General features: G+C 40.7%; 1 protein-coding gene across 1 annotated transcript in view; it reads right to left on the bottom strand.

Moving 5' to 3' along the window:
• Positions 1-16511, bottom strand: part of EP300 (E1A binding protein p300) — a 63305-nt gene that overhangs the window by 31975 nt on the left and 14819 nt on the right. Inside the window, 6 exon segments of the mRNA XM_009647864.2 lie at positions 263-356; positions 2882-3118; positions 4033-4146; positions 4911-5172; positions 7335-7511; positions 16262-16511. The exon segment at positions 16262-16511 is cut by the window's right edge and continues 12 nt beyond it. Of these exon segments, the coding sequence (XP_009646159.2) occupies positions 263-356; positions 2882-3118; positions 4033-4146; positions 4911-5172; positions 7335-7511; positions 16262-16511 (1134 nt within the window).

Genomic DNA, 16511 nt, shown 5'->3' with positions numbered 1-16511 from the left:
TCTGTAGCCTAAAAATGTCAGGTTGCAAGTAGCGACAAAGTTAAATCGTACACCAAGACCTCTAGAAATTATAAGAGCAAAGACATGACAGTTACGACGCTTCTTTTCCAATTGTCCTTTAGCAGCAAGGATCAGTTAGCCCCTCCCAGTATAACCATGCAATATCCTTACGTGCACCCTCTTCCATCTCATTTATTATGGGCAATCACCAGCATTTCCAGCCAAACAAAATCACTGGGGTGCAAAGAATGATTCAACTTACTTTTGAGAATTCATGGTTGAATGTAACATTGAGTCAGGCAGCAGATTAGGGGTTTGAACCCCTACTCCTCCATTTACTCCCATTGGATTTGCACCTAGAAAACCAAGGAGTAAGTATTCTGAAATTAACAGCCCATTTACCATGGAAAATCAGTAATTGCTCAGCAATAACAAGGCTCTAGACTTACAAATACTTTGACTTTTGTGAAGGGAGTTTAATTAACCATTGCTCTCTTTACTCTCTTCATATCAGAAACTTAGAAAAAGTCTGAGACCCAACACTGGTGACCTTCAAGTGAAGCATCACACTGTGTTACTCTTTTGCACATCTTCCTGAACTTCTCAAACAAATTATTTCAATCTGCTGCAAACATTATCTACCAGAGTCCTTTTCTGTGACTCCCTAATTAAAGATTCAGCATTACCAACCACTTCTGGTTTTTTGTTTAGAAGCAGTTTGGGGGGTTTTGTCATTCAGGGGCTTAGTATATATATTCACAAAGGCTTCAAAAACATAAAACATCAACTACCACCTACATCTGACAAGGTCCCCTTCTCAACCACTCCATATTTAAGGATCCTACAACTAACTCCAATGTTTGTACTAAGGACAATCCGAAAATCCTGTGCAGGGAAAAAATTCTAGTAATTTGTTAGGTACCAAAATCTGCTTTTCAAAATCACAGATCTCAATCACCATAAAAATTGCCTATATTCTTTTCACACAACAGTTAAGACTCAAATAGTAAAGAAAAACTCAGCATTCTTCTGCCTGGAACTTCTGAATAGATCACTTCGTGCACTTGTGAGAGTAGCATGAAAGCCACTACCCAAACTTCACATGTATTTAGGACATCTGAATCCTACAGAATCTGTATTTCAAGCAAATTTAGACACTGCATACAAGAGAAATTTCACTGAAATTAAGTATATAAAGTCTAATACATACCTCTACTATCACAACCAAGTGTTTAAGAGACATTTCATAAAGCTGCCTCCAGCCTCCTTTCCCTTAGTCACTTCTTTTCTGCCTCCCAGATTCACTTTGCCATCTGAGAGCAAGGTGATGTAGAAGACAACTGTCAACCTTTGCCTTAACTCTCTCTTTTCAACCGCCAAAACTAACCATTTATTTGATCTACTTAGGACCACATCTCTTCACCTTGCAATCCTCACCAAATCCTGCTGTTTCTCCTAAACTACCCCTGTTGTCATGTAGACCATGGCCTGATGATTCTTATCTCACTTGCTGTAATTCCCTCCATAGCCACTTGATCCTGATAATGAAAGAGCCAAAAGTCTACACTCTCCATGCTTGTCCTTTCTATATTAAGCTTCAGTTCTTTACTCTCCAAGAGCTTTTCAACCTCATCTCATTAGATTTTCTTTCAGTGCTACAAGGAGTGCCCAATAAGAATGCACAAGCAAACTCTTGTGTCTATAAAATAAAGAACCATTTTGCTTCAGAAAAATTGATGATATTCCTTTCAACCCCCTCACTATAACATTTTGGAGCTTCTAGAAATTCATCTATTTGTGAAACACTGATGCACAGCAAACTGTATTATTTTAATGTAGTTGTTTTAAGACTAAGCTCTCAGGACCTCCCTGCTTCTCTTTTAAAAAATGCTTTACACACTGGAAGGCAAAGTTTTAGCAGTATACAAGTCTCGTGCAACCTATGGGGACCAGCCACCTCATTAACAAGTCTACTCTACCCAATGGCCTTTTCCTGAGTAACTCAGGAGTCCTTTGGTGCAGAAACAGCACATCGAACTTCAACCTACTGCTAATTCCATACATGAGCTTGTCATGGGTGTATAGGCAGGATCACTGCAATGCCATACAAGCTCATGATAATCTCTACCAGCTCATCTTTCCTCTTTTCCATTAAAAAGCCACCTCTACTTAAGCAACTCAAGCAAAGAGCTGGGAGTGAGAAAGATTCCTGCGATATAATCTCAAACTATCAAAATTAGATTTGATGGTTAAAGGTTACTTCATTTGACACCAGTGATACTCAGGTTATAATTAATTGCACTACAAATTAAAATTCTTATATAGTCTTTTGTGGTTTTGCAATAAGCCACCCAGACAATTTACAGTTACCTTGAGTCCACGTGACAGGATTCAGAGAGGAAGTCTGTTATTTACAACTTTTCGTTTTTAAAACAAACATATCTGAGATATCACTCAGACTACAGCATTTTACAGTTTTAAGGAAGTACACTTGAATACAGGCATTCCAATGTATGCCTTTCCAATTAAAAACTCCTAAAAAGCCCCAAACTTGCATTACAGTACAATTATAAAGCTACAAGCAATAATAAATAAAATGCTTTGGAAAATTGGTTCTCAAAAAAAAAAAAAAAAAATATTTTTTTTTCCCCAAAGAAAATGCTTTTCCCAGAGAACTTGTTTTTCCAGGAAAAGGCATCTGGGCCCCCTAATGTTCCTGTTCCACTGAGTAGCTTGCCATCTCAAGTCTAAAATATTGCAAGGCCATACCTTTTGCAAATTAACTAGCAGTATTAAGCTAGTAGATTAAGAAAATTTGCATTAGATATAGCATGGGAAAGTTGCCTGTAGTTTGCATTTTAACACTAACAGATAAACTTACTCATTGGATTCATAGGGCGCAGACCCTGGGGCGACTGTCCTTGTTGCTGATTCTTCACTTGAGCCTGGGGCTGTGTCTGCATCTGGTTCCCTTGATAGGTCAGTCCAAGGGCTGCGTAGGCTCTCTCGATGGAGCTGGGGTCTATCTGACTGGTAGTGTTTATGCTGGGCGTTGTCTGCTGCCCCACGCCCACAGAGCCAGTATTTGCAAGTCCTACCGCAGCTCCGCCCAGCAGCGCTGGAAGAGACATACCAAGTTAGTATGGACAGCAGGAGGTAGCCAAAGAGGTCCACGAAAACAAGGAAAGAACATAAAGAGCGCACTGGCTGTTCAGAACTGAAACATCTCCTCCTAGGAGCATGCAGAGAAGAGGCCAGGTACAGAACACCTGTCATGAAACAGGGAGACAAGTTTTGACCCAAACAGCCATTCCAACAACATGCTGTTTTCCCTTTGAGCTGCTGAGAGGAAATCCCACTAAGTATTTAGGACACATCTGTTTGCTTCAAACTGAAAACAGAGGCATACCATGTCATGGAGGCTAAAGGCAGAAGGGTACATATTGCTCTTCAGCAGCCATTGTAATGCTTGCTTTTTTTTTTTTTTAAATTTTCTTAAAACAAGAAATACCACAGCTCACATTAGTCATGAGAAGAGCCCAAAGTAACATTAAGAAAGAAGAAAAACCCATACAGCTAATGCAATGACAAAAATCTTCCCAAAGATTTTGGCAGAAAGACCAAGGGGACACAAAGAGAATGAGGAAGAGACATCTGATGCAAATGAAGGATGAAGGCAGAACCAAGTATCATCAGGGCTGAAATGACACAACCCTCTGTGTGCGCGCACATCTGTCTCCAGAACCTGGCCAGCTGGAAGAGGTGGCAGTGAAAAGCCAATCATTTGGTTGAGAGAGCTATGACTTGTTCACTCTTGCCACTCTCCTGCTCAGAACATCCAATGAAGTTAGAACGCTTCCATAAACACTAGCTTATCTTAAAAACACTCTGTGGCTCTAAAGCAAGAGGAAAATCGTATTACGTGTTCCCATGTTCAAGACCATCATCACTATCACCAGGGTGCAAGAAAGTTTAACTCCCAACATGCATTTTATGGTTTATCCAATACACAAAATTCCCCAGTAGACTTACATTGTTGATTTCTTTTGTCCCCAGCATTTTTGAGAGGCAAACATACAGGACAGTCATGTCTTGTACAATTCTTCCAGTGCGAGATGATTTGTCGGGAAGACGCGCAGTGTGCCACTGAGAAAGGAAGGGGAACAGAAAACTTGTACAACCTACTGCTAGTATCTCTACACGGTCAACACAAACTCGGTAGGGAGCAACTATTCCTCTCAGGGCACACATCTGTATCAACACAGGTCAGTAACCATTACCTGAAATAATTCAGTGCTAACTAGACCTGAAAACGTAACTAGATTTCAAGTACTATTGGCTCAACTAAAGCTCACTTGAAAGGTCTGTGTTATACACCCAAGCCTGTCGACTCCCTGGCTCGAAAAGACAACACCATATACATCAGACAGACTATACCAAGCAACTGAGATGCCAGCAAATGGCAAAATCCAGATGAGCCTAGGCTACCAAAAAAGTAGCATACATTTTCCTTGGCTACTACGATAGACTAAGAGTTCACCAGTGCCAGTAGCAACTTAATTCCTGGCTAGCTATTACTCAAGATTTGTCTCTTCTGTTTAAGGGAGGCAGGTAGACTCCTAGTTGCAGATTCCTGCTTTGTGTCTACCCTTATCAGAAGGCAGCCTCCAAAATACCTTACAGTGAGTTACAAAGTTAAGCAAAAGATCATCACTCATCTCTTTGTGCTATCTTGTCCCCTCTAACTTGCCTAAAGGCTTCGTAGAAGTTTATAATTTCCATTCTTAAGGGGATAGAGAGGTTAAAAAAAATTCTACTTCCCAAGCCACCCACTATTCTCCATCTCTTTCTAGGAGCCCTTCTTGCCCTGAAAATGTTGGCTGCATCTATATAACCACTCTTCCACTTACCCTGGCAAGATTTGCCAGCCTGACAATGTGTCATGTGGTTCAGGACATTCTTCATGGTTCGGCAATGAGGGAGGTTGCACTGTCGCACCTCACCGTTGGCCTGTTCTCGCCGCTGACACTTGTGAGCATGTAAGAGGAGAACTAGTTGCTGCTGAATGAGTTTGCGTTTTTCTGGATCTGCTGTCGGTGCTCCAGATCCCATTCCTTGAGAAGCTGCTGGCCCCATCCCAGCTTGCTGAACTTGGGGAGCCTGCTGCTGGCCCTGAAGAAAGGAAATTCCCAGAAATACATCTATTTTTGAGAACAATCCATTTAGCAAGTAAACAACAACAACAACAACAACAAAAATCAAAGATGACAAACAACTACTAGAGCCTGTGATTAAGGGAGTAGCCCACCTATCTGTAGTTCTGGATGACCATATTAAATATACCCCTTAGCAGTAGTCCTGGCAATAATTCTCCTGCCAGCCACAATTTCTTCCCCATATCACTCTCCTAGTCCTAGCTCTTGTCTTACTAAGGACCAGCACAACTTTGCACATGCTCACACGTTAATTTGCGGTGCTAGACCAACCAGAAAATATTAATAGCACTTAGACCTCAAATCTCCTCCTCATTTTGGAGGCTAGAAAGTTGTATCAACAATTCTTGCATTAACGGAAGAAAGCACCTTCTAAAGTGAATAACATTTTCCCCTCTATTTCAGTATGAGCTACCTCAATTTGACTGTTCCTAGAAAATGAGAATGAAGGCTAAGTTCTGGGAACCTTTTTCCATTGGGAAATGAGCACGTAGACATTCAAAACAAGCATTTCCTAGTCTCTGCTAGAGATGAAGCACAACTTCAGGATAATAACATGCCACAGAACTAAAGTCAAGTATGGCAACATTTAGTACTACTTCTGTTTATTTCTTCACACTTCTTTGTATTTCTTCCAGGTGAGATTTGAGGAGTACTCAGCAAAGACGAGAGGCTCAGGGACTCTATGTTGCTTGTATCACTTCAATTCAACAGCCTTCAGTTTCTAACAGACTCTTCACAGAGGGTTATAGAGAATGTTTCTGGAGATCTCCAGATTTTTAGAGCTCAGCTACCTGCATTCCTAAACCCCAGTTTTCCTGTAGCTCTTCAATACTAGTATTAACCTTTCATTTTACAAGGAGACTTCACCAATTACTCAGTCCCCTCAGGGTTTGTATATGTTCCAATATGACTGTAACTGCCTTGTTTGCAGCCTGACAGTCTAAACGACAACTGATAGCAGCAACTTTTAATTCCTAGGCTCAGCTTGGTAAACAGTTAAAATTTCAAAAGAGAGATACTCTGTGCTGAAAACAAGCTTGACAGCTGGGGTTCTGAACAGCAAGTTTTGGCTGCTTCTTTATTGGTTCATACAACCAACTGGTTTGCTAGACTTCCAGTCTTTCATGCTCAACTTAAAGAACGTTAGATAAAACTCACAGGGTTGAGCTCTTTTTATAATCCAAAGGTACAAAAGTTACCTGGAAATGGTTTTTCAGCAACAGTTACTAAAATCAAAGAGACTGACCCTCCCAGGGGGTGGAATTTGAAGCAGGGAGAAACACAAGCTATATTCAGAAATGTAAATTTGTTTCCTAAATTAAAAAAAAAATACACATGGGGGAAAAAGGCAGGCAAGACATGTTGCAAGTCATACCCCTAGCCAATTTAAGCTTCTAAAATAATGAGACAAACACATTCAGCCACCAGTGTTAGGCTCAAGCTGGGAAACCTGATGTTAAGGCATGTCATTTATAAGCTTGGACTTTCCCACCACTCTTACTTTCCCCTTCCTGAAGTCCTGCTGGAGGCAGGGGGAGGGGAAGGAAGGGGAAGGCAACAGGTCTGCTACAACAACTGCTAGGAAACAGTCCAGCATCAGGACTGTTGTGTGTGTTCACGTAATTCAGAACAGGAACAAACACATGACTGGGGCTTCTAAGCCCTATCATAGGTAATACCTGTTTGAGAAGAGATACTTCTCTCCCAAAAGCATCAGTGAGTACAAGCAGGAAAACAGTCCTCAAGAGAAAGCTACACTAAGAAGGGGCCCAATACATGAACCACAAGAGAAGGGATGGGAGAGGAGAAGAGAGCAGAGATGTGCCAACAGGTGGCAAAGCTCACTTCAGTTAAGGAACTCCATTTAATTTTCTCTGCTAACAGCATTCGAAGGGCAAAGAGTGGAAGTGCAGCTTATCAACATAGAAAGCGCAACTCAGCCCTCTCCTCATATCAGCCTTTTCGGGAATTGAAGCAAGTGCATTATGTGTGGATTCAGAGCATGCATTCACACTGGGTATGACAGCTGCAAAAACATGTAACATGGCAACATCAGAGCATATTGCTCCACTTCGATCTACTACAACATTTTCTGGAGGCACCTTTCATTCTCCTTACCATGTTAGGCATCCCTGCCCCAGGAACTGGCTTCTTGTCTATTGGAAACTGTGGTAAGCTATTCTGCAGTCCAGCTTTATTCTGCATCTGAGGCCCAAGTCCACTGGCTCCAATCTGCTGCCCGGTATTCTGACTATATGGCTGGCCATAAGGGCTGGGATTGCTCATCATTCCCATCTAGGAATTAAAACAGTATGATGTTTGAGTAAGATAGCTTAACTTCACAACGTAAAAAAGGCAAATGAATACTTCAGAGAAGCAAGAGTGATCACAGCCAGGAATCAGCTGCAATGATGCTTCCCCTCCTCCCTTATGTCCATGTATTTACCCATCACACAACATAACTCCTCAACTAGACAGTTCTATAAACAGAGTGATGCCAACTTACCAAACTTTGAGGTCAGTCTGGTCAGAATTGGCCTGATTATTTCTTATAGAAGATTTTGTTCAACAGATCTCTCATTTCAGCTTTCCCAGTCACAAATTGGTACCATGGACTATATAACTCAGAAGTCTGGAAGAATTTTTCTGCTCCCTGCATCTGTGCAGACTCCGAATGGAGACAAATACCACCTTCCTTCATATCAGCAGGGTTTATCCCAAAAACCTCCTACCCAACTGTCAGCACTCCCACAGCTCCTCTCCAGACAGCCGTAATAATGGACGCCTGTATTTTCAGTTCACAAACATTTTCAGTTTAAGAATACACCATAGGCACAGGTAACACCACATACAGTCACACAGGCACAGTAACTCATTTGCAGTGAGCAGTACTAGAGGTCAAAGGAGATGGTAGGAAGGAACTCTGCAAACAAAACAAACCATTCATCAGTAGGGGAAGCAGATTTGTATTTCACACAAGCTGTATGTTCCTTTCTGCAACATGCATGGCCTATTTCCACATTCAACAGTTTTAGCGTACCAGAATATACCATTTGTTGCCTTAGAATGCCCTGGAATCTAAAGAACAGTCAGATCAACCTTGCTAATAAAATTGTCCTCTGACTTTATTTCCACTACTTTTTTTTTTTTTTTTTTTTTTTTTTAAATGGGAAATGTGGCCTTCTAAGACCAAGACAACTAGCCATAGAGGACCAAGAAAACTGGAAATCTTTGTTAGGATTACCAAGTTCTCACCATTACTCAAGGCAGGACCCTAGAAGAGCCATAACTCATAATAATAAAGGCACAAAAATACTTTAAAGTGCTGTATTGTTTCCACTCACATTAGCATTTGACTAGACAATGTTCAGTGTCCTTGATGCTTTTTGGTTCAAGTCTGGGTATTTTCCTTCATCCAAAAAAGTTCACACAAGCTCCTATAGTAGGTTTGTTTCCAATCATTCCCACATTTATTCTCAAAGCATCCTCCCCTAGTAAACACCTTGTTTCTGCTCCTTACCAAGCTTCTTTAACATACAGAGAAGTAACCTACATGGCCAGAGATCACCTGAAATTAGTCAAACACTTTCCTTTTTCAGGCTGTAACATCTGCCAATGTATTATAATGGCCTTCAGTTCGCATTTACAAAATAATGCAGGATCAAACCCAAGCTACAGGAAAAGGAACACAAACTTCACTAAAGAACATGCCACTTTCACAATAACCATAATCACGCAGCAGTAATTCATTAGAGAGCAATGAAAAGAATCTCTACACATGGCAGATAAACAAACTACGCAATGATCAGGCAGAACTAAAAGTTTCCTTTCCTCTGACTCCTCCGGCACCACCCGTGCCATGTCTCAACTGCGATGAATATACATATGGTGACTGATGAGATAGCTGCTGCCAAAACCAGAACAGGTAAGACTCAAACCCTTCCTGCTATCAGAAGACATAAGATCTTATGTGCAAGCTGAGCAGAAAGGAAAGGGAGAAGAACAAGTAAGGAGGCTGCAAACACACTTTCAGGACTCTTCCTCATCATCACTGCTGCCTCAAACAGGTTCAAGACTTTGGGGAAGGACTGACAGTGGGAATTATTTCCTTAAGAAAACAAGGTGTGTTTTCCTGCAAGATAGACTGATCCCTTTGGCTCCAGAAAGGGTTTTGAAAGCAGGTACATCCCCCCAAACAGGTATTTCTAAGCAAAGTTTTCACATTCATTAAGAATCATAGCTCCCAAATTTAGCTGACACTGCCCCCGTATGACTTCCGCAACTTATGCTGCTCTCAGCTTTAAAAAAAGACCTAACCAAACAACTCAGAATTGAAGGGTGAAGGCACATTTTCACACGCTGGTGTCACAGGGAGGAATCAAGATGCCCAACTCAAATAAACGGGGACTTCATATATTGATACCAAAGGATTCAGAGCAACTGTGGCCTGATGAGCCAGCTCTGTCCTGGCTGCAGGGGGAGAAATCCAAACCTAGACTTAAAAAACCACTTTTGCTACATCACATAAAACAGAAGCTTTCTGACGAAACTCAGTGATGAGGTTTGACCACGCCAGTCAAGCTTTGTATCTGCAACACAGTTGGACACAAACTTTATGTGAAGCATCTGGCTTTTTCAAATGTACCGATCAAGTTGGCCCAGCACAAAGATCTCTGATGTTTTCTCGAGCGTGAGCCGTTGGCACTGTTTGGGGTGGAAAAGCAGCCCCCTCAAACAAGGCTGTCTCCATGGCAGAAAAAGAGGGCTCCACTCTCCCTAGGGCTGAGAACCATCATCCACCTCACCAAGGGGACTTCCTCTACCCCGCTGTATCCAGGGACCTGGCAACAGAAGACTACATCTTCAGCTCAGCCCAGCTGCTCCCAACAGGGGTAATCCTCATTTCCCCCATCTCAGCCTACAGGAGAGGCAAAGGCCAGAGAAACACAGGCCAGGCTGGAGGGCAAGCATGCTAAACTGACTCTGAAAGCCACACATCCAAGCAACACTTCAGAAGGATGCTAAAAAACGAATGCTACAAGATCTCCTGGAAGAAATCAGCAGCCATCACTTGGTCCAGGTGAGACTGACACCCACCAGATCCTCAGCTAAACCTCACAGCGATGCCCCCCGGTCCTGCTGTCACAGACCCACCAACAACCTGCATGCAACTCTAGATTGAGTCAAGAGAAGGGTCATTTGGGAGATTCTTCACCTGGCACAAGGTGGCCTTGTGACCCTAGCACAAGAAGCAGGAGCATGCTCGTGTCATTCGCTGTGACATGTTGAGAAATAAAAGAAAACATCAAACAGGAAGAAATGGATGACCTCATGACTACAGAAGGAAGATAAAAATAATCCTGCAGAATTTTATCAGTAGGAAACAACCAGAAAGACTGACATAGTTCATCATCGTATTAATGATCTACTCTGAGCGAGGGGTAGATAAACAATTGAGTGCAGAACAACCAGCCAAAGAAAGGTGATGTTGGTATCACTGCACAAGACAAATACAAGGCTTCACCTGCAATATCATGCAAAAACCTACACGGCTGAATCATAGCTACAAGTCAGCGAGTGCAACCTCCACTCATTCCTTCCTGGCCACCATCTCCTGCCACTGCTCTTCCCATTTCTTCTCTTATCCATCCCACCTGTTGTTTTTCTTCCTCTCCTCACCTCACAGCTTAAACTTACTTTCATCATATATGCAAGGACTTGCACACAAGGAAGAGCAGACAGAAATCCACATCACAGTAGAGGAAAAGCGGAGGGGGAAACAAGGGAAACAGCAAAACATGATGATGCACAGCTAACAGATGGCAAAGGTAATCTCAAATGGTTATACCTTCTACATACACATTGGAAAAGAACTTGATTTTCCTGCCTGTATTGGGTCAAACCACCCCACTGCCGCCAATGGAAGCAGGGGCTGTCATTACCAGAATGGTGGAGGATGTGCATCTCACTGTGTAAAGGCCATGGATGGCATGAGTGCAGGAAACATCCTAATTCACAAGCACGAACAGCATCAGATAGGGCTGTTCAGACACTCCCCCATCTGTGAAGATCAACTACAAAAGTGGAGGATATTCCCTGAAGTTTTGTTCTAATACCGTGAAACACATGCATCTTCAGATCAGAAGAGGGTCAAGTAACTAACTCTTATTCTAGTTTCACAAATTGAGGAAGAATACTTGTTTCAGCTATGCACATGGACATTACAATATCCTACTGTTTCTCTATAAAAACAGCTGCTTCACTGACAGTCTAATATTTGAAAGACCACTAGATACCAGCAATAGTATTGGACAATGACCAGTTTTAAGATTTGCAAAGATGAATGTAAGCATGGAGAAGTAAAGAAATAGAATTAAGTTTTAATAACATTCTTCCAAATAATCCAACATTTGCAGTATCAACTATGTATCTCTTATCAGGGTAACTGCAGTGCATACACTAGTTTTAAGACCATACTGATATTATTCAGTATCTTTCCATACCCACATATTCACAAGTGGAAGTTCATCAACTTTCCTGAAACTGAGAAGTTAGTTTTATTAAATTCCAGCTGGCTCTTTAAAAACTAGAATTTATGATTGATAAATTACACATTGTTTTCTAATGCCAGTCTACTGACTAGGAGAGCATTACCAGATCCAGACATAACCAAACAAAATTTTGCCAACAGTATGTGCCACATTCTTTCCAAGGACTACTATCAATCATTATTCTTTGCACTTGACTGCATTATAAGATACCTATTGCAAGACACTAGCCATCTGTGCAAGACGCTCCCTCATCCACCCCAGTAACTTAGGCTCAAGACAAATCTTTACTGCTCCATTTTCCCTCAAACACATTCCTCCCTTACACTGGGATAAAGTAAGAAATTAATCTATTTTTTCAACTTGGTTCACCAAAGAAGGAAAAGAAAAGGCCCAGAACACACAACTACACTTCTATTGGATTAGTACTTGATCATGTGGTACACTTGGTACCAGAGTCTAAACAGTATGGATTCATTTACCTGTTGAATCGACAGCTACTGAAAATAGTAAGGCCATCAAGGACATTGACCTTCTACCTCAAATGCAACACCGAGCACACTAACACTAAGGAACATAAGGTGCTTTTAGTTTCTTTACCTAATTTTACAATTTGAGGGCGACAATCTTCAATCTCCCTGCAACTTTGAACAGGACTTTAATTAAAACAAGACATGTCAGAATAATAAAGGAAGTTAGGGAGATTTTGAAGAACTACATTTGCCTTTGTAAAATATTGCCATTGATTCTTCTTAGCAGAAGTTAAACTGATAAAACCAAGTGTATGCATAATAATAGGACAGGCGGTAAGCCAAATGACAAAGAATTACTACTGGAACTCTAAACATTTCAAGTCATTTCACACACGAGTGAAATACTCACATAGCAGAAGTGGTAGTAATGCCCTTACTAACCGGAACTGCTTTCACATCCATTTAATTACTTGAGTAACAGAACATTTCTTGACTCAGTGGGAGATGAAATTTAAGTGACCTGAAGGCCAGGTGAACTTAGCCACTTTGTGACAGAGCACTGCTATCACAGAAACACAGACGCCAGAACACCCTCCTCCCCTAGTAAGAGGCTTGACAACAAGACCATAACTGGGCACTCTTGACAGAACGTAGTGGAACAACAAACTGAAGGTTTTAAATAGATATAATTTCAAATGAAGACTGGTTCAAAACAGGAAACCTTAATTTGTTCTTTATTACAGAGCCTGAATTTGCTGTTTACTTTTAAATTAATCAAAGCTGTAAATCTATCTAGTGAAACAAAAAGCCCGAAAAGTGCTTAAACACTGAAAGAATCAAAGCATTACAGTAAATTTCCAAAACTGTTTTAAGAGTAATAGGCACGTCCATCAACCTCCTAACTTGCACACAACCAAGTGCACAGAAAACAAAAAGCTATTCAAGAAAGCAAAACTTGTAATTCCTTTCTCCTCCAAACTTCTAAAAGTTCCTTTCAGGCCAGGCTTTCACAGGCATTTTTAAGCTGGTACTGTCACCAAAGCAGGGTCCACACCCTCCTCTGACTGGCAATATCAACTCCTTTAATATGTCCCCTCCCTAGTATCAGCACTAGCTTTCCAACTGATTACTATTAATTGGACCAGAAAAAAAATTGCAAATTAGAGCTTTTTTTTAATGACCATGGGACTTTTCAAGCCTGGATTAGTTCAGCACAGTCTGTCATGCAATTGGCACAGAGATGGCATGCAGACAGAATTGCTTCTCTGTATGTCAGTACTGCTTACATCATACGCAAAACTACAGCATTAGACCACAGGATGTAAGCAGCAGATCATGACAGTACAAGTTTACGTATACCAGATGACCCCAACTCAATAATTTACATTGAAATTTGGGATTTTGAGGCCAAAAAGGTAACACAACTATAAAAGTTGGGAAGGACATGGCTACTCTACAAAGCAAGTGTTCCACTCTATTGCTAGCCAATGTTTTGGGAGAAGAGGAACAAAAGACTTCAGTAACTCCATAGGATAACAGAACAAAGCAGAAACAAAACCAATTTTGCTTTCCAAATAAATGAACCACTGGGAGCTCATCTTTACTGTTAGAGGAGCATGATATCCTCCCTCCCAATTAGTTAACATCACAGGAAACTTAAGCTGTTCCTCTGTACAAACCCCTGCAGACAACACACCTCTGTTTTACAGAGAGAAAACTCAGAGGCAACCCTCTCATCACCTAAAGGGGCTGATTTTGGCAAGCTAACACGAAGTTGAACACAACCAAAGTGCCTGGTCTATTTTTTTCCTCCAACTGAAGGACAGCTCCTGGATAATGCGCATTTTCTGCAGCTATGAAGGAAACCTACAGAAGTTATTACACAAACTCCCACATTAACAGCAACACAGTACTAAATTTACCAATTAAAAAAACCTGGCTTTTAAAAACAACTGCTTAGGGTCTTCTGTTTTCATCTACTTTCTGAAGATTTGTAGGTGGAAAAAACAAAAGCAGATGGGTGGAAAGATAAAACGGTCAGACATTACTGTTGTCAGATTTTTCTAACTCCACTGCATGAAGTGAAACACAGGCTCCCTGCCAACAACCAAACCAATTGAAGACATTCTGGAATTTCAGCCTCCATTTCAGACTGTTCTTTCTCATCCGGCAGTTTCAACTCCTTTACAAGGGCTATAGCCACTATACTTACACTAAAAGTCTCAAGGTTTTTTTAATCAGCAATTAAGAACTCTAAATATTTTTAACCAATCTGGGAATACGAACTAAAAACTGTAAGTCATCACGTATTTGGTCTGAATAGTCCCCAAAGCACAAAATGTTTTTACTTTAGATGTACAGCACATTTTGGAATTTAAGCAAGCGAGGAAAACAATTTAATTTTGGACTACATCAGCCAAAAGCTTGATTTTATGTCCTTTCTTCTCCCAGATAAATGAGTTTATTATAGTTCATAACCCTACTTTACCTCTGGTAAGTAAGGATTAAGAAGTTGCATTTCACCCAAATGCCCAATACATCAATTTTTTACCTCTGAATACAGCTTTCTGAAGATCAAAGTGATTTTTTTTTTTCAGCCAAGGAATAATGAATGAGACATTATATAATTCCAATACAAGAAAACTTTTAAGTAGTTACATATTTCTTTCCACTATAAACTACATACAAATTTTCTACTGTAGCAATTGAGCCTTGCAATAACTTTCCTATTGGACAAAAATATCTTAAATGACCAGACCACAAATTAACTTGTTACTAGATATAAATGTATCAGAACCATTTTTAGCAGCACACTGAGCTCAAGCAAACAGCTAAGATCAAGGAACTTCAAAATTAGTAATGTTCACAAGACACTAAAATAATTTTACTTAATACATTAAAGCATAGCAAAACCATTAATACAGAGCATAATTTTCATTTATGTTTCAAATACATTTATAGACTATGTTACTTATCATTCCAAGCCCTCCAAGTGGATTGACTTTAGGCACTCCAAGACAGAGCTAAGCAGGTTATTCAAAGCACCTTAGACAATCTTTCTCCACACTAGCCAAGAAACACAAAATAGCCATGGAAATATTTAAGTATTTTCTAGGCTTTTGATCAAAACACTAAAATCTTGAGTAGAAATACTCCACTGGCTGCCTACTCTAAAAAAAGCTAACTGTGCATAACAAAAATGTTAGACATCTCCTTGTAACTTAAACCACTAGATCTTCTCTCACCTTTTTAGAGTGACCCATGACAACTTTCTTTCAAACTCCTAAATTACAAAAGCACATTTATTTCCCCCTCCAGTATAAAAAGGGGCTTTTTTCAGCTTTCTGGTTTACTCTCCCATATACAAAACCCCTCTAAATTTTAAAACTGGAACTGAGTTGGATTGACAGTCTTTAAGAACCCAACATGTGTCTTTGCATGTTTATACAAGCATTATTTCTCCACCAATAAGTGAAACAGGTGTTTCTTAACAAGGTCAATATATATCTTTGCACATACAATGTATCAGTCCATTCAAACCTGTATGTGCCTCTTCTCATCTGCTACAGCGTAGACAAATGCTGATCTCAGACAACAAATGCCCTCACAAGTGTCACGCACAGAAAAGGCGCCACCACATCTACAAGGCCCTGATGGATTTCCATCACACTGACAATATCAGCATCACATTAGATGGGAAAATACATTTGTGGACAAAGCATAAAACAGAATAAAATATAATAAAGTTACTCTTTAATGTCATTGATAATCTATACTGCCACAAGATTTCTAAAATAGGCTTTTTAATCCAGCAATAGTGTTTGCTTGGTGTGCAAGACTCAATTTTTCGCCTCCCATGACTGCCACAAATTCTACTTTAACAGCATATAAACTATTTACCACATGATCCTGGACTCTTTAAAAGAAAAAATCCTATTCTGTAGAATCCATCCTGCAGAGGAATACATCTTGCAAAGCAAAGTCAGTAAGAAGGAAAGCAAGGTCAAGCTTTAGCTTGTCTTACCTTGTTCATGGCTCCAGGCTGTGGCCCTCTCAGTCCAGCCTGTCCTCCCATCTGTGGAGAGCCTTGTTGCAGTGTCTCGGCCAACAAGTTACCAGCACTACCCATTCCTGGGTTTGGGTATGGCATATTAGGTCGCCCTCTGCCCGCTCCAATTGAACCGTTCATGACTTGCCCCTGCATCATCCCCTGTCCGTTGCCTGCTGCCAACATCCCAGGATTCATGCCAGCATTCATCCCTGTGTTCATTCCC

Source organism: Egretta garzetta, unplaced genomic scaffold (assembly GCF_000687185.1).
Source record: "Egretta garzetta isolate BGI_Z169 unplaced genomic scaffold, ASM68718v1 scaffold51, whole genome shotgun sequence".
NCBI lineage: Eukaryota > Metazoa > Chordata > Aves > Pelecaniformes > Ardeidae > Egretta > Egretta garzetta.
Note: the sequence above shows the minus strand (reverse complement) of the source record. Positions and strands in the feature narration are given on the sequence as shown.